The sequence below is a fragment of the Sesamum indicum genome, linkage group LG13 (assembly GCF_026168435.1).
Source record: "Sesamum indicum cultivar Baizhima isolate 11 linkage group LG13, ASM2616843v1, whole genome shotgun sequence".
In the NCBI taxonomy this organism is placed as follows: Eukaryota; Viridiplantae; Streptophyta; class Magnoliopsida; order Lamiales; family Pedaliaceae; genus Sesamum; species Sesamum indicum.
This window is the reverse complement of record NC_142669.1, coordinates 15,609,132-15,628,900: the sequence shown is the minus strand read 5'-3', so window position 1 is coordinate 15,628,900 and position 19,769 is coordinate 15,609,132. Positions and strand designations below refer to the sequence as shown.

Below are 19,769 nucleotides of genomic sequence, written 5' to 3'. Positions count from 1 at the left end.
CAGGCCGCGCAGGCGCGCGCGCACAGGCCTGCACGGTCCGCGCAGGCCAACACAGGCCGCGCAGGCGCGCGCGCGCATGCCGGCACAGGCCGCGCAGGCACGCGCGGGCAGGCCGGCGCAGGCCGCACAGGCGGCGCAGGCGCGGGCGCGCAGGCCGGCACACGCCGCGCAGGCGCGCGCGCGCATGCCGGCACAGGCCGCGCAGGCGCGCGCGGGCAGGCCGGCACAGGCCGCGCAGGCGCGCGCGGGCAGGCCGGCGCAGGCCGCACAGGCCGCGCGGGCACGCGCGGGCAGGCCGGCGCAGGCCGCACAGGCCGCGCAGGCGCGCGCGCGCAGGCCGGTACAGTCCGCGCAGGCGCGGGAGCGCAGGCCGGCACAGGCCGCGCAGGCGCGCGCGGGCAGGCCGGCACACGCCGCGCAGGCCGGCACAGTCCGCGCAGGCGCCCGCGCCCCCGGCAGTGCCCGCACTGGCGCCCGCGCGCAGGCCGGCACAGTCCGCGCAGGCGGGCGCGCGCCCGCGCGAGCGGCCCCGCCCGGCAGTGCCCGCGCAGGCGCGCGCGCGCCCGCCCGGCAGTGCCCGCGCAGGCGCGCGCGCGCCCGCCCGGCAGTGCCCGCGCAGGCGCGCCCGCCCCGCAGTGCCCGCGCAGTGCCGCGCAGGCGCGCGCGGCCCCGCCCGGCAGTGCCCGCGCAGGACTGCGCGCGCCCGGCCGGCAGTGCCTGCGCAGTCGCGCGCGCGCCCGCCCTGCAGTGCCCGCGCAGGCGCGCGCGCGCACTGCAGTGCCCGCGCAGGCGCGCGCGCGCCCGCCCGGCAGTGCCTGCGCAGGCGCGCGCGCGCCCGCCCGGCAGTGCCCGCGCAGTCGCGCGCGCGCCCGGCCTGCAGTGCCCGCGCAGGCGCGCGCGCCCGCGCCCGGCAGTGCCCGCGCAGGCGCCGCGGCCCCGCCCGGCAGTGCCCGCGCAGGCGCGCGCGGCCCCGCCCGGCAGTGCCCGCCTGCGCGCTCGCGCCGGCAGCGTCCGCGCAAGCGTTTTTTTTTTTTTTTTAAATAATTAAAATAATTAAATAAAAATTTTCATAACTCAAAAATGAATTAATCATGTGATTTTGAGGTGACGCGAAAATTTTCATGCAGTGGACGCCCGGCGCCCGGCGTCCGCGCAAGCGTTTTTTTTTTTTTTTTTTTTAATAATTAAAATAATTAAATAAAAATTTTCATAACTCAAAAATAAATTATTTCAACAAAAATGAATTAATCATGTGATTTTGAGGTGACGCGACGCCCGAGGCGCGCGCGCGCGCACGTCGGCACGGGCTGCCTGCGCGCGCACGTCGGCAGTGCCCGCACAGGCGCGCGCGCGGCCGTCGGCACTGTCCGTACAGGCGCGCGCGCGCACGTCGGCAGTGGCTGCCTGCGCGCGGCCGTCGGCAGTGGCTGCTGCGCGCGCCCGCCCGGCAGTGCCCGCCTGCGCGCGCGCCGGCAGCGTCCGCGCAAGCGTTTTTTTTTTTTTTTTTTTTTTAATAATTGAAATAATTAAATAAAAATTTTCATAACTCAAAAATAAATTATTTTAACAAAAATTAATTAATCATGTGATTTTGAGGTGACGCGAAAATTTTGATGCAGTGGTCGCCCGAGGCGCGCGCGCGCCCACGTCGGCACGGGCTGCCTGCGCGCGCACGTCGGCAGTGCCCGCACAGGCGCCCGTGCGGCCGTCGGCACTGTCCGTACAGGCGCGCGCGCGCACGTCGGCAGTGGCTGCCTGCGCGCGGCCGTCGGCAGTGGCTGCTGCGCGCGCACGTCGGCAGTGGCTGCCTGCGCGCGCACGTCGGCAGTGTCCGCGCGAACGTGAACTCTCCAGTTTTTTTCCCAATTATTTTTGAAACATTTGGGACGCACAATATAACTGAATATAATAAAATAAATATTTCGCGATACAAATACGATGCGTAAAAAATTAAAATATTATTCTATTGTGTCTTCATATTTTTCCCATTTTTTTCCTTTTATTTATTATTTTTTTAATAATTAAAATAATTAAATAAAAATTTTCACACCTCAAAAATTAATTATTTCAACAAAAATGAATTAATCATGTCATTTTGAGGTGACGTGCAAATTTTCATGCAGTGGTCGGCCAAGGCGCGCGCGCGCGCGCGTCGGCACGGGCTGCCTGCGCGCGCGCGCAGGCCGGCACGGGCCGCGCTGGCGCGCGCCCGCATGCCGGCACGGGCCGCGCTGGCGCGCGCGCGCACGCCGGCACGGGCCGCGCTGGCGCGCGCGCGCACGCCGGCACGGGCCGCGCTGGCGCGCGCGCGCACGCCGGCACGGGCCGCGCAGGCGCGCGCGGGCAGGCCGGCGCAGGCCGCACAGGCCGGCACGGTCCGCGCAGGCCAACACAGGCCGCGCAGGCGCGCGCGCGCATGCCGGCACCGGCCGCGCAGGCACGCGCGGGCAGGCCGGCGCAGGCCGCACAGGCGGCGCAGGCGCGGGCGCGCAGGCCGGCACACGCCGCGCAGGCGCGCGCGCGCATGCCGGCACAGGCCGCGCAGGCGCGCGCGGGCAGGCCGGCACAGGCCGCGCAGGCGCGCGCGGGCAGGCCGGCAACGGCCGCGCAGGCGCGCGCGGGCAGGCCGGCGCAGGCCGTACAGGCCGCGCAGGCACGCGCGAGCAGGCCGCACAGGCCGCGCAGGCGCGCGCGCGCAGGCCGGTACAGTCCGCGCAGGCGCGGGCGCGCAGGCGCGGGCGCGCAGGCCGGCACAGTCCGCGCAGGCGCCCGCCCGAGTGCCCGCGCAGGCGCGCGCGGCCCCGCCCGGCAGTGCCCGCGCAGGCGCGCGCGCGCCCGCCCGGCAGTGCCCGCGCAGGCGCGCCCGGCCCCGCCCGCCAGTGCCCGCGCAGGCGCCCGCGGCCCCGCCCGGCAGTGCCCGCGCAGGCGCGCGCGCCCGCCCGGCAGTGCCCGCGCAGGCGCGCGCGCGTCCGCCCGGCAGTGCCCGCGGAGTCGCGCGCGCGCCCGCCCTGCAGTGCCCGCGCAGGCGCGCGCCCGCCCTGCATTGCCCGCGCAGGCGCGCGCGCCCCCGCCCGGCAGTGCCCGCGCAGGCGCCGCGGCCCCGCGGCCCCGCCCGGCAGTGCCCGCGCAGGCGCGCGCGGCCCCGCCCGGCAGTGCCCGCCTGCGCGCGCGCGCCGGCAGCGTCCGCGCAAGCGTTTTTTTTTTTTTTTTTTTTTTTTTTAATAATTAAAATAATTAAATAAAAATTTTCATAACTCAAAAATAAATTATTTCAACAAAAATGAATTAATCATGTGATTTTGAGGTGACGCGACGCCCGAGGCGCGCGCGCGCGCACGTCGGCACGGGCTGCCTGCGCGCGCACGTCGGCAGTGCCCGCACAGGCGCGCGCGCGGCCGTCGGCAGTGCCCGCACAGGCGCGCGCGCGGCCGTCGGCAGTGCCCGCACAGGCGCGCGCGCGGCCGTCGGCACTGTCCGTACAGGCGCGCGCGCGCACGTCGGCAGTGGCTGCCTGCGCGCGGCCGTCGGCAGTGGCTGCTGCGCGCGCCCGCCCGGCAGTGCCCGCCTGCGCGCGCGCCGGCAGCGTCCGCGCAAGCGTTTTTTTTTTTTTTTAATAATTGAAATAATTAAATAAAAATTTTCATAACTCAAAAATAAATTATTTTAACAAAAATTAATTAATCATGTGATTTTGAGGTGACGCGAAAATTTTCATGCAGTGGTCGCCCGAGGCGCGCGCGCGCCCACGTCGGCACGGGCTGCCTGCGCGCGCACGTCGGCAGTGCCCGCACAGGCGCCCGTGCGGCCGTCGGCACTGTCCGTACAGGCGCGCGCGCGCACGTCGGCAGTGGCTGCCTGCGCGCGGCCGTCGGCAGTGGCTGCTGCGCGCGCACGTCGGCAGTGGCTGCCTGCGCGCGCAAGTCGGCAGTGTCCGCGCGAACGTGAACTCTCCAGTTTTTTTCCCAATTATTTTTCAAACATTTGGGACGCACAATATAACTGAATATAATAAAATAAATATTTCGCGATACAAATACGATGCATAAAAAATTAAAATATTATTCTATTGTGTCTTCATATTTTTCCCATTTTTTTCCTTTTATTTATTATTTTTTTAATAATTAAATAATTAAATAAAAATTTTCACACCTCAAAAATTAATTATTTCAACAAAAATGATGTCATTTTGAGGTGACGTGCAAATTTTCATGCAGTGGTCGGACAAGGCGCGCGCGCGCGCGCGCCGGCACGGGCCGCGCTGGCGCGCGCGCGCACGCCGGCACGGGCCGCGCTGGCTCGCGCGCGCACGCCGGCACGGGCCGCGCTGGCGCGCGCGCGCACGCCGGCACGGGCCGCGCTGGCGCGCGCGCGCACGCCGGCACGGGCCGCGCTGGCGCGCGCGCGCACGCCGGCACGGGCCGCGCTGGCGCGCGCGCGCACGCCGGCACGGGCCGCGCAGGCGCGCGCGGGCAGGCCGGCGCAGGCCGCACAGGCCGCGCAGGCGCGCGCGCCCAGGCCGGCACGGTCCGCGCAGGCCAACACAGGCCGCGCAGGCGCGCGCGCGCATGCCGGCACCGGCCGCGCAGGCACGCGCGGGCAGGCCGGCGCAGGCCGCACAGGCGGCGCAGGCGCGGGCGCGCAGGCCGGCACACGCCGCGCAGGCGCGCGCGCGCATGCCGGCACAGGCCGCGCAGGCGCGCGCGGGCAGGCCGGCACAGGCCGCGCAGGCGCGCGCGGGCAGGCCGGCAACGGCCGCGCAGGCGCGCGCGGGCAGGCCGGCGCAGGCCGCACAGGCCGCGCAGGCACGCGCGAGCAGGCCGCACAGGCCGCGCAGGCGCGCGCGCGCAGGCCGGTACAGTCCGCGCAGGCGCGGGCGCGCAGGCGCGGGCGCGCAGGCCGGCACAGGCGCGCGCGGGCAGGCCGGCACACGCCGCGCAGGCCGGCACAGTCCGCGCAGGCGCCCGCCCGAGTGCCCGCGCAGGCGCGCGCGGCCCCGCCCGGCAGTGCCCGCGCAGGCGCGCGCGCGCCCGCCCGGCAGTGCCCGCGCAGGCGCGCCCGCCCGGCAGTGCCCGCGCAGGCGCGCCCGCCCGGCAGTGCCCGCGCAGGCGCGCCCGCCCGGCAGTGCCCGCGCAGGCGCGCCCGCCCGGCAGTGCCCGCGCAGGCGCGCCCGGCCCCGCCCGCCAGTGCCCGCGCAGGCGCCCGCGGCCCCGCCCGGCAGTGCCCGCGCAGGCGCGCGCGCCCGCCCGGCAGTGCCCGCGCAGGCGCGCGCGCGTCCGCCCGGCAGTGCCCGCGGAGTCGCGCGCGCGCCCGCCCTGCAGTGCCCGCGCAGGCGCGCGCCCGCCCTGCATTGCCCGCGCAGGCGCGCGCGCCCCCGCCCGGCAGTGCCCGCGCAGGCGCCGCGGCCCCGCGGCCCCGCCCGGCAGTGCCCGCGCAGGCGCGCGCGGCCCCGCCCGGCAGTGCCCGCCTGCGCGCGCGCGCCGGCAGCGTCCCGCGCAAGCGTTTTTTTTTTTTTTTTTTTTTTTTTAATAATTAAAATAATTAAATAAAAATTTTCATAACTCAAAAATAAATTATTTCAACAAAAATGAATTAATCATGTGATTTTGAGGTGACGCGACGCCCGAGGCGCGCGCGCGCGCACGTCGGCACGGGCTGCCTGCGCGCGCACGTCGGCAGTGCCCGCACAGGCGCGCGCGCGGCCGTCGGCAGTGCCCGCACAGGCGCGCGCGCGGCCGTCGGCACTGTCCGTACAGGCGCGCGCGCGCACGTCGGCAGTGGCTGCCTGCGCGCGGCCGTCGGCAGTGGCTGCTGCGCGCGCCCGCCCGGCAGTGCCCGCCTGCGCGCGCGCCGGCAGCGTCCGCGCAAGCGTTTTTTTTTTTTTTTAATAATTGAAATAATTAAATAAAAATTTTCATAACTCAAAAATAAATTATTTTAACAAAAATTAATTAATCATGTGATTTTGAGGTGACGCGAAAATTTTCATGCAGTGGTCGCCCGAGGCACGCGCGCGCCCACGTCGGCACGGGCTGCCTGCGCGCGCACGTCGGCAGTGCCCGCACAGGCGCCCGTGCGGCCGTCGGCACTGTCCGTACAGGCGCGCGCGCGCACGTCGGCAGTGGCTGCCTGCGCGCGGCCGTCGGCAGTGGCTGCTGCGCGCGCACGTCGGCAGTGGCTGCCTGCGCGCGCACGTCGGCAGTGTCCGCGCGAACGTGAACTCTCCAGTTTTTTTCCCAATTATTTTTCAAACATTTGGGACGCACAATATAACTGAATATAATAAAATAAATATTTCGCGATACAAATACGATGCGTAAAAAATTAAAATATTATTCTATTGTGTCTTCATATTTTTCCCATTTTTTTCCTTTTATTTATTATTTTTTTAATAATTAAAATAATTAAATAAAAATTTTCACACCTCAAAAATTAATTATTTCAACAAAAATGAATTAATCATGTCATTTTGAGGTGACGTGCAAATTTTCATGCAGTGGTCGGACAAGGCGCGCGCGCGCGCGCGTCGGCACGGGCTGCCTGCGCGCGCGCGCAGGCCGGCACGGGCCGCGCTGGCGCGCGCGCGCATGCCGGCACGGGCCGCGCAGGCGCGCGCGGGCAGGCCGGCGCAGGCGCGCGCGCACAGGCCGGCACGGTCCGCGCAGGCCAACACAGGCCGCGCAGGCGCGCGCGCGCATGCCGGCACAGGCCGCGCAGGCACGCGCGGGCAGGCCGGCGCAGGCCGCACAGGCGGCGCAGGCGCGGGCGCGCAGGCCGGCACACGCCGCGCAGGCGCGCGCGCGCATGCCGGCACAGGCCGCGCAGGCGCGCGCGGGCAGGCCGGCACACGCCGCGCAGGCGCGCGCGGGCAGGCCGGCAACGGCCGCGCAGGCGCGCGCGGCCAGGCCGGCGCAGGCCGCACAGGCCGCGCAGGCACGCGCGGGCAGGCCGCACAGGCCGCGCAGGCGCGCGCGCGCAGGCCGGTACAGTCCGCGCAGGCGCGGGCGCGCAGGCCGGCACAGGCCGCGCAGGCGCGCGCGGGCAGGCCGGCACACGCCGCGCAGGCCGGCACAGTCCGCGCAGGCGCCCGCGCGCAGGCCGGCACAGTCCGCGCAGGCGGGCGCGCGCCCGCCCGAGTGCCCGCGCAGGCGCGCGCGGCCCCGCCCGGCAGTGCCCGCGCAGGCGCGCGCGCGCCCGCCCGGCAGTGCCCGCGCAGGCGCGCCCGCCCGGCAGTGCCCGCGCAGGCGCGACCGGCCCCGCCCGGCAGTCCCCGCGCAGGCGCCCGCGGCCCCGCCCGGCAGTGCCCGCGCAGGCGCGCGCGGCCCCGCCCGGCAGTGCCCGCGCTGGCGCGCGCGCGCCCGCCCGGCAGTGCCCGCGCAGTCGCGCGCGCGCCCGCCCTGCAGTGCCCGCGCAGAGGCGCCTCTCACACAGCGCGTCGTGTGGCTAGTAGTCCGCTGACTACGTCCGCCAATACCTCCGCTCGGCACAAATGCAGCGCGCCGAATATATCAGAGTCGGGAGGAACAAATCACAAAACAGTAAATTGCGCACGCGGATTCAGAAAACCAAATTGCATTAAACTGAAGATGCGTATACAATGATCAACGATGCTAGAGCAAGGGGATCGCCTTGAGGGGGACTCTAACACGTCACTAAACCAAGCTTCTTGAACTCATTCCCCCCTATAATAGGCTTAAAAAAATAAATCCTATTGTCTACACTAGACACTAGAAAAGCTGAAATTTGCAACTCAAGAGGCATAACGTCCCCTTGAGGAATCTAAACAACAGAAAGCAAATAACAAAGCAGTAACAAAGCAATAAAAGGCCTACACCTAGGACTCTAAGACTAGTTGGTTGTCCAGCGTCTGTCGATGAAGGCTGAGTGGTCGGCCATGTAGAACGGTTGAGTGGCCGAAGTGCGCGTCACGGGGCCTAGTGAACGGGCAGCCCGTGACATTCTCCCCCACCTGAGATAGCGACGTCCCCGGCGCTACGGAAGCATGGTACGCTTCGACAAGAGGTAGAAACGCCTTTAGGTTCATCACTCGCTCCCAAGTGTTCTCCTCGCTGCTGCATCCCCTCCATTTCACCAAGTACTCTGTGTGGTCTTTCTTCGCGGTACTCGTCACTCGGTGATCTAGGATTCCTTCAGCCACCTTCTCCTTCGTCTTCTTCAATTCGAGTTGTGGGCGGCTGGGTTGATTGCGGGTATCGTCTTCCTTGTCTGCTGAATACTTTTTCAATTGGCTGACATGGAAAACGTTGTGGATCTTCCACCACGGCGGCAACTCCACCTTGTACGCCACCGTCCCAATACGCCTAAGGACAGGCAAAGGACCAACATATTTCTGCATCAACCGAGGATCTCTCCACCTTGATGACTTTGACAATTTCGGTTTCGGGACCTTCACCAGCACCAGGTCTCCCGCATTGAACTCAATGAAGCGGCGATTCTGATCTGCATACGTCTTCATCCGCTTCTGAGCTGTCTCCAGGCAACTTTTAACGATATCAACATTCTTCTTCCACTCCTGGGAGAAACTTCGAGTAAGAGGGGATCTCACACTTTGTGGGATGTCAAGAGTGTGAGGAAGGAGCGGCTGCTGCCCAGTAACGATTTCAAAAGCGCTCTTGTTGGTGGTGGAAGAGCTCTTTTGAACATTGAAATATAGCTGAGCGACATCCAAGAGCTTCACCCAATCCTTCTGCGTACCTCGCACAAAGTGCCGAAGGTAGTCCTCCAACGTAGAATTAAAGCGTTCTGTCTGACGATCGGACTGTGGATGATAGCTCGAGCTCATGGAACGTGTGGACCCGAGAAGTTTGAACAACTCGGTCCGGAAGACGCCAGTGAATCGGGAGTCACGATCACTGACAATATCTTTTGGCAGTCCCCAATGTTTGACGATGTGCTTGAAGAAGAGATGAGCCGTCCCTTCTGCTGTAACGTGTTTGGGTGCTGCGATGAATGTAGCATATTTTGACAAACGATCGACCACGACAATAATAGAGCCTAAGTCCCCGACTTTAGGCAATCCAGAGATGTAATCCATGGAGACGCTCTCCCATGGACGCTTTGGGATGGGAAGTGGTTGTAGCAAACCAGCCTTCTTCTGATGGTCTGCCTTGTCCTGCTGACAAATCAAACAAGTGCGGACATGCGTCTCGACATCGTCCCGCATCTGTGGCCAGTGATAGGCCCTCCGCACCGAAGCAAACGTGCGCTCCTGTCCTTGGTGTCCCGCCCAAAGTGTGTCGTGGCATTCGGAAAGAAGTGATTTCCGTAGGTCCCCGCCTCTCGGAATGTATACGCGGTTTCCCTTGGTCATCAGCAATCCATCCTCGATCCAAAAGTGTCGAGCCTTGCCCTGCTCGACAAGCCGAATCAGGCGTCGCGCCGCGGGATCTCTCGGTAGTAACTCCCGCACCTGATCCTTCATAGAGATAGCAGCCGCGCTAGAAGAGAGCGCTGCTATCGACTCCAAGTTCGCCAAGTCCGCCCTGCGGCTCAAGGCATCTGCTGACTGCTTCCTAAGCTCCACAAGCTTAGGTTGCGGTATTCTGTACGGTGCCCTAGCGGGCGGTCTCGTGCCAGGCACCAACTCGATCTCGTGATCCACTGCCCTCTTCGGTGGTAGCTTCCGAGGCAGCTCGTCTGGCATCACGTCTTTAGACTCCCCCAACAGTTCCTTACTACCGCCCGGGGTGGGCCCTGACACCTCTTCCATCTCTTCAAACCAAAGGGTACCCAAGTAGGAGATCTCATCCTGCTTGTGCCCCTTCTCAAACTGCATGGCCGACAAGTTCTTCCCTCCAGTACGTCCGGCCAAGGTAGGAATGACACACGGCTTCGCCCCCAACATCATCAGCGAATCGGCATGAGGTAAGACAGCAGTGCGTGTATCCCGTAGAAATTCAAGCCCAAGGATAAGCTTGAAGTCGTCCATTGCCACAACAGAAAGATTGGTCTTGCCCTCATAAGCACCAACCTTAATCAGCACAGACTTGGCTACACCGGCAATGGGTTGTGCAGCCGAGTTGATCGCCTTCACACGCCCAACTCCCTTCTCCAGCACGAGCCCGAGTCTCGCCACTTCGGCACTCGCAAGGTAGTTGTGAGAGGCTCCAGTGTCGATCATGGCTCGAATCGGCTTGCCATGAATCTTCACATCCACGAACATCAACCCTTTCTTCCTAGGAATCCGGGACTGAACATCTTCTTCCTTCTTCTCCGGCTGCTCCACAGTAAGAGCCGGGATGGTCTTTTTCGCAAGGGGTGGCGCGACTCTCTTCGCCGCCACCGTAGAGAATGTGTTGCACCATTGGTTCACGGCCCCCAAGTTGTCCTCATACTCCTCCGTGTCATTCTCACCACCTGCCTCTGCTTGTGGCTCCACACTCTTTGAGGACGACGCCTTGTCGGTAAAGGTCGTTGCCAGTGCATTCAACACCTGTCTCTTCGGGCAATCCCGATACATATGCGGACCATCGCAGATCAAACACCCTCTTCTCCTCTCGGGTGCTCCCTGCCTGTTCTCCTGGGGCCTGTTACTGTTTGAACTGCCCTGTGAGCCATTCTGAGAGTGGGGCCTCTGGTCTCCCCCACCTCTGTTGAAGTTATTCCTGAACCATCTCGTCCCATTCGACTTCTCCCGCTCAGGACTAGGCGTCGCCTGCCTATCCTTTTGAGTCTCTAGGTTGAAATCGGCCAGGCGTTCGGCCGCTATAATAGCCGAACTCAAATCGGTCACTCGTTGCCTCTGCAACTCGTTTCTCGCCCACTGTTTCAAGCCTTCCATGAAAGTGAACAGCTTGTCCGCCTCCGACATGTCTCGGATGTTCAGCATCAGCGCTGAGAAAGCTTTGACATATTCCCGCACGGAACCTGTATGTTCAAGCTTTCGCAATGCCCTCCTGGCATTGTACTCCACATTCTCGGGGAAGAACTGCTCTCTAATCGCCTCCCGTAGAAGAGCCCACGTGTCGAGCTGTATTTGATGAGCCTGGATTTCCGCAAACTTGGTCCGCCACCACAGCTTTGCGTCACCAGTCAGGTACATGGTCGCAGTCGCAACCTTCCTTGCCTCGTCCCGCACGTCTGCCGCAAGGAAGTACTGGTCCATGTCGAAGAGGAAGTTCTCGACCTCCTTCGCATCACGCTCACCGCTATAGGCCTTCGGTTCTGGTATTCGAAGCCTAGCACCGGGGTCGTGAGCAACCATAGGCGTGCTACCCACCGCACGCTGGAGCAGCCCAATCTGAATGGCCATCTGCTCCATGTCACGCCGCATATCGGCAATGCTGTCGTTTCCGAATACGCCAGCCATCTCCTGAATCACGTGCCGACACTCGTCCAACTCCGAATTCAGCACCGTGATCTCAGATTCTAGAGAAGAGACCTTCGTCTCCAATTCCACCAACCGGGAGTGTCCGTCCTCCGGGTTCTCAGCTCTCTCGCTGGTTGAAGCTGCGGCATGTCGCGGGCTTTCCGGATCTTGCCCCGATGCCCTCGCAGCAGTAGCGGTCCGCCTCGGCCCCATCGTGGCACGAGGCTCTGATACCACCTCTCACGAGGCGCCTCTCACACAGCGCGTCGTGTGGCTAGTAGTCCGCTGACTACGTCCGCCAATACCTCCGCTCGGCACAAATGCAGCGCGCCGAATATATCAGAGTCGGGAGGAACAAATCACAAAACAGTAAATTGCGCACGCGGATTCAGAAAACCAAATTGCATTAAACTGAAGATGCGTATACAATGATCAACGATGCTAGAGCAAGGGGATCGCCTTGAGGGGGACTCTAACACGTCACTAAACCAAGCTTCTTGAACTCATTCCCCCCTATAATAGGCTTAAAAAAATAAATCCTATTGTCTACACTAGACACTAGAAAAGCTGAAATTTGCAACTCAAGAGGCATAACGTCCCCTTGAGGAATCTAAACAATAGAAAGCAAATAACAAAGCAGTAACAAAGCAATAAAAGGCCTACACCTAGGACTCTAAGACTAGTTGGTTGTCCAGCGTCTGTCGATGAAGGCTGAGTGGTCGGCCATGTAGAACGGTTGAGTGGCCGAAGTGCGCGTCACGGGGCCTAGTGAACGGGCAGCCCGTGACACCGCGCAGGCGCGCGCGCCCCCGCCCGGCAGTGCCCGCGCAGGCGCCGCGGCCCCGCCCGGCAGTGCCCGCGCAGGCGCGCGCGGCCCCGCCCGGCAGTGCCCGCCTGCGCGCGCGCGCCGGCAGCGTCCGCGCAAGGGTTTTTTTTTTTTTTAATAATTAAAATAATTAAATAAAAATTTTCATAACTCAAAAATAAATTATTTCAACAAAAATGAATTAATCATGTGATTTTGAGGTGACGCGAAAATTTTCATGCAGTGGACGCCCGACGCCCGGCGTCCGCGCAAGCGTTTTTTTTTTTTTTTTTTTTAATAATTAAAATAATTAAATAAAAATTTTCATAACTCAAAAATAAATTATTTCAACAGAAATGAATTAATCATGTGATTTTGAGGTGACGCGAAAATTTTCATGCAGTGGACGCCCGACGCCCGGCGTCCGCGCAAGCGTTTTTTTTTTTTTTTTTTTTAGTAATTAAAATAATTAAATAAAAATTTTCATAACTCAAAAATAAATTATTTCAACAAAAATGAATTAATCATGTGATTTTAAGGTGACGCGACGCCCGAGGCGCGCGCGCGCACGTCGGCACGGGCTGCCTGCGCGCGCACGTCGGCAGTGCCCGCACAGGCGCGCGCGCGGCCGTCGGCAGTGCCGGCACAGGCGCGCGCGCGGCCGTCGGCACTGTCCGTACAGGCGCGCGCGCGCACGTCGGCAGTGGCTGCCTGCGCGCGGCCGTCGGCAGTGGCTGCTGCGCGCGCCCGCCCGGCAGTGCCCGCCTGCACGCGCGCCGGCAGCGTCCGCGCAAGCGTTTTTTTTTTTTTTTTTTTTTTTTAATAATTGAAATAATTAAATAAAAATTTTCATAACTCAAAAATAAATTATTTTAACAAAAATTAATTAATCATGTGATTTTGAGGTGACGCGAAAATTTTCATGCAGTGGTCGCCCGAGGCGCGCGCGCGCCCACGTCGGCACGGGCTGCCTGCGCGCGCACGTCGGCAGTGCCCGCACAGGCGCCCGTGCGGCCGTCGGCACTATCCGTACAGGCGCGCGCGCGCACGTCGGCAGTGGCTGCCTGCGCGCGGCCGTCGGCAGTGGCTGCTGCGCGCGCACGTCGGCTGATGAGTGTCGAAGTCACCAAAAATAATTCCTACTACACTTGTGAAAGTGGGAGTAGGGTCGATCCACAGAGATTGGCTTTAAGTTGATTTCTTTTGGAAAAATAGAAAATAATGGGGGGAAGATTGTGATAAATAGAAGTGATCAAAAACTAAATAATTAAAAATACCTGATAGAGATATGAGAGAGAGATTTCCCGGTTAAGGCTAGGATTGTGCTTGATTCTCGTGAGTTGATCATTGATGCAAGAATAACACATGTATGGACAAATAAACCAGTTATGGTCATTGGTACGACCTAACAACCTCACCTTTCCTTACCTTTTCGTTAGCCAAGGTACGACCGTTGGCTAGATCTCTAATTAACAGACAACCTTGGGAACGTCCACAAGATTTAATCTATTAACAGCATTAAGAATTAGAAAGGCCTGATTCTAATCAACAAACTCCTACGAGGACAATTCGTTTAAACTAGATCATGCATTCCCCATAACATAATTAAATACTGTGACATAACTAATCATGCTACGTTGCCACTAAGTATTGAACTAAATAAACAATTACACGGATTTATAAAGTTCAATTAGCTAAGCAAACCTTCTTGATAATGAACAACCGGCCGAATCATTCATAAATCAGATGTTTGTAATTAAAGCGCAGAGAATAACATGAATATTTGTTTGACAAGTGTAGAACGCAGATTAGATCTCACAACATGATAGGAATCAAGCAATCACCATACCTTAACCAGGGAATAAGGAATTTAGCCGGACATATTAACGGAAGAACACACTAGAAAGTGGAATTCCATTAATTCCGGTAGTAAAATAAAATAATAGGGAAGAGATGAACAGAGAATTCTATAGAGTTCTAATATAAAAACTGCCTGTGTTCTAATGAAGAGATCCCCCCTATTTATAACAAAAGTCCCCTACGAATCTAAACGTAGTGGGGGGATAGATACGTGATAAACTCTAAAAAGGTAAATAGATTACAAAAGATAAGCTCAAAAGAATCCTTTCTAAATCTAAACACTTGATTCCTTTATCTCTTGGGGAAATCGTTCGTGCTTATCCTTATCCCGAGTTGACTACTCCATTAAGCGTGGGCGCACTTTGTCAATTTTGCAGAAACGTCCTTGTAATCTTCCTTTTTGCTGAATATGCAATAAAATCACACAATTAGGAATATTTTGGCTTAAAAAGGAAGATTAAATTGCTATAAAATTATTATAATTGCAGAGTTATCAAATACCCCCACACTTAGCCATTTGCTTGTCCTCAAGCAAAAACAAGATGCATTCAAAAATCCCTCCAAATTTTAAACTATTCAAGGCAGTTTGTAATCATGTGCAAAGTAAATGACATACTTCATGAAGGAGATAATTCAACATGTATCAAACAAGTTTTCACGTGATGACCATTATCAAAATCAATCGCATAAAACTAGTGGACTATTTTCTCTCCACTTTCCATTCTCTCAAGTGTATATATGGCTCAAGTGTATCTCTCGACACTTACTACGACAATGCTTCACCATAGGCTTGCCTATACACCACATCTCCACCACTTTTGAAATATGCACATATATGGATCAAAAGGTCTTTTATTTTGGTTGTAATGGGGCTTTGGTTTGGGGTAGGATAAAAGGATAATGAGGTTAAATTCCAAGAAACTAATTAGAGCACCAAAAGAATTTGAGTGAACAATAATTCGAAGCTCTCAAAGTTTACTAATCTCCCTTCAAGATCCTTTGACAATTCCTTGAACTATGCCTTTCTTATTCCTTTTGGAGAGTTCATACATTTTTTTTTCTTTTCTTTTGTTTTTCTTTTTTTTTTCTTTTTCTTTTTCTCCTCTCCAATTTTTTGTGATAGGCATAGACCAAGGAAATTGATGTCGGTTCCCATAAAGCAGAATATAATTTTGGAACCCCCACACTCATTTTGAGGTACATCTTTTAAGCATGTGAATCATAAAGATTTTGACGATCTCCTATTTTGAGAACTTGTTCTTTTGAACCTAAACCCATTTCCCTTGATGCTCCAGTAGTTCTTAGAGGGATCAAAATCAAGGTTTTAAACAAGCGACAGGATAGGTTTGTATATGACGGTTTATTCAACAAAATAGGTCAAAAGGCTCAAAGGAGTTTCTCTAATGTTAAAATTGTGTTAGGTGGTTAAAGAAGGCCGAAAGTGGTTTCTAATGCCTTTATCATATCCAAATAAGTGCACATTTGTGTGGCCTCGATGTGGTTCAAGGCAAATTCTAGGAAGACAAAGCCATAAAAGTGTTACTCTCTCGAGAAAGAATGAAGATTTTTATGAATATATCAAGCTCAAAATCTCACGAGGTATGTGTAGTCCACTAATCCTATATCAGAAGGTTTTAACTCAAATCATTTTGGTGAAAACAAGCTTTCAACTAGTGAATTATTCTCAAGCATAAAACATGTATTTTTCTTGCACATAGCACTATCAAGCCAAGAATATTCCAAAATTGAAGGGTTTTATCATGCCAAAATGTTTCAAACTCAGGCAAAGATGTTCATAAGGCTAAGAAATTTTCAAAAGTTCAAGAAAATCAAGCGCAAAAAATATCGATTCAATTTCAATAATCCGCAAGAGCAACAACCATTTTCAATCATGCAACCAACAACACCTATTTCAATAAACATGCTCAACAATAATACCCCCACACTTAAAGTCCACATTGCCCTCAATGTGCACTATGACATGCAACTCAAGGAAAATTGAAAAGAGAGAGTTTAAGGAAGCGTCCCTGAGTGCATGTGACGAAGAGGTCAAGGTGTGGGTGGTTGCCTTGGTGTCAGCCCGAAGTGTTCAAATAAACCCATCAAGTTGGCTTCGATGCGAGCGATTTTGCGAGCTATGTCGTCCAAGGTTGTTTGCTGTGGCATCGGAGGTGGTGGTGATGGTCTAGTGGTGTTGGTGTTCTCTTCTTGCGCCCTTGTTTCGTTGTTGGTTTCGTTATCCCCATCATCGTCTTCATCCTCGTCGTCCCCATCATTGCTGTCTTCATTCGCGGTGTTGACGTCACCGTGTGGTTCATCGTTGTGGGTGGATTGTGAAGTGGAGGGTGCATCTCTGATGGGCGACCGTCCTGCATCCACAAACTCAAAAAGACTTCCATTTCTAATGACAAGGCCCATTCGTATTAGGGTGGCCATGTCCAATGGTTCAGATTCACAGGCGATGTGAAGGTAATGGAATGAAGGACGAAAAACACCAAGATTAATTGCAATCAAGGTAATGTAAGAACCAAGAATTAAAGCACGATTTCGGTTAATACATGATTGGAATTGTGTAGCTAACCAAAATCCAAGGTTTACTTTAATTCCACGTAACATACACCACAAGAAAAACAATTCAGCTTTAGAACAAATTCCAGATGTATCTCGACGACCGAAAAAATTGAAAGCTAAGAAACGATGAACAAGCTTGAGCACGGGGCTTTTCAAGTAATGACTTTTCGATCTACTAGGGTGATAGGCAAGGGGATCAGTAGATAGTCTACGCCATTCTTTGAAAGGATTAAAGTCATCACGATAATCACATAAAGAGTTAACGTATTCGTGAGTGCGTGCGTTTTCAGTGGTAGTGAAACCCAATGCAATATTGAACTCAGTCAAAGTCATAGAAAAGTGACGCCCCATTAAGCGAAATTTGATTACTCCTGGCGTATCTAATGTGAGTGATGATGGAGTAGTAAATTCAAAAGTGGTGTAAAATTCTCTTGTCAGTTCAATATAGGCATGTTCGGTGCAATCAAAGAAACATTTCCAACCAATATTGTCAATCAATAAGGTACTACTATCAACAGCATGCAAGGTACGTAGAGTATCAGTGCTCAATATTTTCCATGGTAAAATAGAGCGAGTGCTAAGTAGTGCGTACCTATCCTTCTCTGCGCGGGTAGTGAATTTCAGAGTGCCGCTAAGGGCTTCAGATGACGGCGGAAGTACGTCTGCGCAGCGCGTGCTACGGGCACGGGGTCCCGATCGAGAGGGAGTTCCAGCTTCACGGTTTCTTTTTCGACCGCTCATTGTCACTCGACTGAGAGAAAGTAAATCAAAGTGAGTTAAAGAAAAGAATGAGATGGAGGAAGTTGAGAAAACCGTGTACTGATGGCCGCGGATATTTCTGTCGTCGGGGCAGCGGCGGTGGTGAGGTGCTCGTGAACGGTGGGCTTAGGCGGGAAACTGGGTTTCGTGAGCGGCAGCGGCGGTGGAGGCGACTGCGGCGGCGAGTTTCTGTAACCAGAACTTGGTGGGTTTCTTGGTTCCGAGAGGAAGAGAGAAGACGAGACGGCGGCGGCGAGTTGCTCGTGAGCGGCAGCGGCGGGCTACGTGAGCAAATGGGTAGGGTTTCTGGAACCAGAAATTTGGGCGAGCGGTGGTGCGACGGCAATTGGTGGGCTGAGCGGCGACGAACGTCCAGCGGCGACAGTGGTGATTGCGGTGGCGACGATTTCTTGGCGGATTTGCTGAAAGAGAACAATTGTGGTCAGAAGTTTGAATTAGGGAAGAAGGTAAGTGACATATGTTTTTCGATTTTCTGATTTTTGAATTTTTATTTTTATTATTATTTTTTTTTAATGAATAAATAAATAAATAAAAATGAAGAGGGGAATTGAAGGTGAAAAACAGTCTACGAAGTGCGACTAAGCGTGGGCACGCTTAGTCGCATCTCCAAATCTGTTTTTGTAGGATGATGCGAACAGTCTACGAAGTGCGACTAAGCGTGGGCACGCTTAGTCGCATCTTCAAATCTGTTTTTGGGAGGGGATGCGGACAGTGTTGGAAGAACGACTAAGCGTGGGCACGCTTAGTGGCGTCTCCAACTCTGTTTTTCAGCCATCCAAAAATAATGAAAAAAACTAAAATTAAACGAAAGAGGGAAGGAGAGGATAGAGATTTCATGGGTTGCCTCCCATGCAGCGCCTTTCTTTAATGTCTTTGGCTAGACATTGTTGTGCCTCAACTTGAATAAGTTGGACACTCTAAATCCACTTCTTCTATGTAATGCACCCGGTGATGGTGTGGATTTAGGGGAACTTGGTAGTCCATGGATGACTTCTTCCTTGAACTTATTTTGTCATGAAAGACTTTTTTCTTGTAAGTTCTTCGACTCGATCTTTTGACAATTGTTGTCTTGAATGCTCCTCTACCATTGAACATAGCATTTTTTTGCGATAAAGGATCAATAGAATCAATGAAAAAAATAGAACGCACATCGTTAGAATATTTCATGGCACCATCAATTTTAAAACTCATAACCTCATTATCAAATTCCATGGAGAGAATTCCGGCATCAACATCAATTTTAGTTTTTGAGGTTTTAAGGAATGGTCTTCCTAGCAAGATGGATGTAGAATTGGGAGAAATATCCCCCCTCATATCAAGCACATAAAAATCAGCAGGAAAAACCAATTCATTAACTTGCACAAGTACATCCTCAAGAACTCCTTCGGGGTAAACTACAGAACGATCGGCAAGTTGAAGAATAACCCCCGTTTCTTTCAATGGGCCAACATTCAAAGATTCATATATAGTAAGAGGCATAATATTGATAGAGGCACCTAAATCACACATTGCTTTTTCTATTCCAATCTTTCCAATTTTGCAAGGGATAGAAAACGTACCTGGATCATTGCATTTTGGGGGTAATTTTCGTTGGAGAATTGCGGAGACGTTCTCCCCCATACTTACCCGTTCGTTTCCCTTGAGTTTACCCTTGCTAGTGCACAATTCTTTGAGAAATTTCGCGTATCGGGGTATTTGCTTGATGGTATCGAGCAGCGGGATGTTTACCTCCACTTTGCGGAACGTTTCAAGGATCTCTTTTTCCTCCTCTTCCTTCTTCGCTTTGGTGAATCTTTGTGGGAATGGTGGTCTAGTTACCAAAGGTTGCGGATGGTCCACTTCGTGTTTGGTTTGTTCTTGTTGGACCTCAATTTCTTTTTCCGGCTTTCTTTTCACACCGAGCCCACGTTTGGTGTCATCTTCGTTCACATATTCCTGCAGTTCTTTTCCACTACAAAGCGTAATAGCACTAACATTTTGTCTAGGGTTAATGACAGATTGAGAAGGTAGCTTACCTTGAGACTCTAGCTTACCAACAGTTGACGCCAATTGACTGATTTGAGATTCCAGATTTTGAATGCTCGTCTGAGCCTGTTGTTGGACTTGTTGGAATTGTTGGAAACTCGCCTGGGTCTGTTGTTGGAATTGTTGGAAGCTCGCCTGGGTCTGTTGCTGAAATTGTTGTGTGTTGGTCACTAGTGCTTTCATCATGTCTTCGAGGGATGTGCTGGGCGTGGGGTTAGGTTGTGGAGGTGGTCGGTATTGAGGTGTTTGAAAGTGTTGGTTGCCGTAATTCAGATTCGGGTGGTCCCTCCATCCGGGGTTGTATGTGTTGGAGAAAGGATCATATCTTCTCTGTTGTTGTCCGGCGAATCCTCCTACGGCGTCGGCATGTTCGGTAGTTGATTCTTGAAGAGTTGGGCACAT

At 55.6% G+C, this 19,769-nt stretch overlaps 1 protein-coding gene across 1 annotated transcript in view; it reads right to left on the bottom strand.

Annotated features, from left to right (window-relative positions):
* Positions 1-11,539, bottom strand: part of LOC148784560 (uncharacterized) — a 36,807-nt gene extending 25,268 nt beyond the window's left edge. The window contains exon 1 of the mRNA XM_088876888.1: positions 8,097-11,539. Within this exon, the coding sequence (XP_088733014.1) occupies positions 8,097-11,539 (3,443 nt within the window). The remainder of the gene's footprint in view (positions 1-8,096) is intronic.
* Between the last annotated feature and the right edge of the window lie 8,230 nt (positions 11,540-19,769).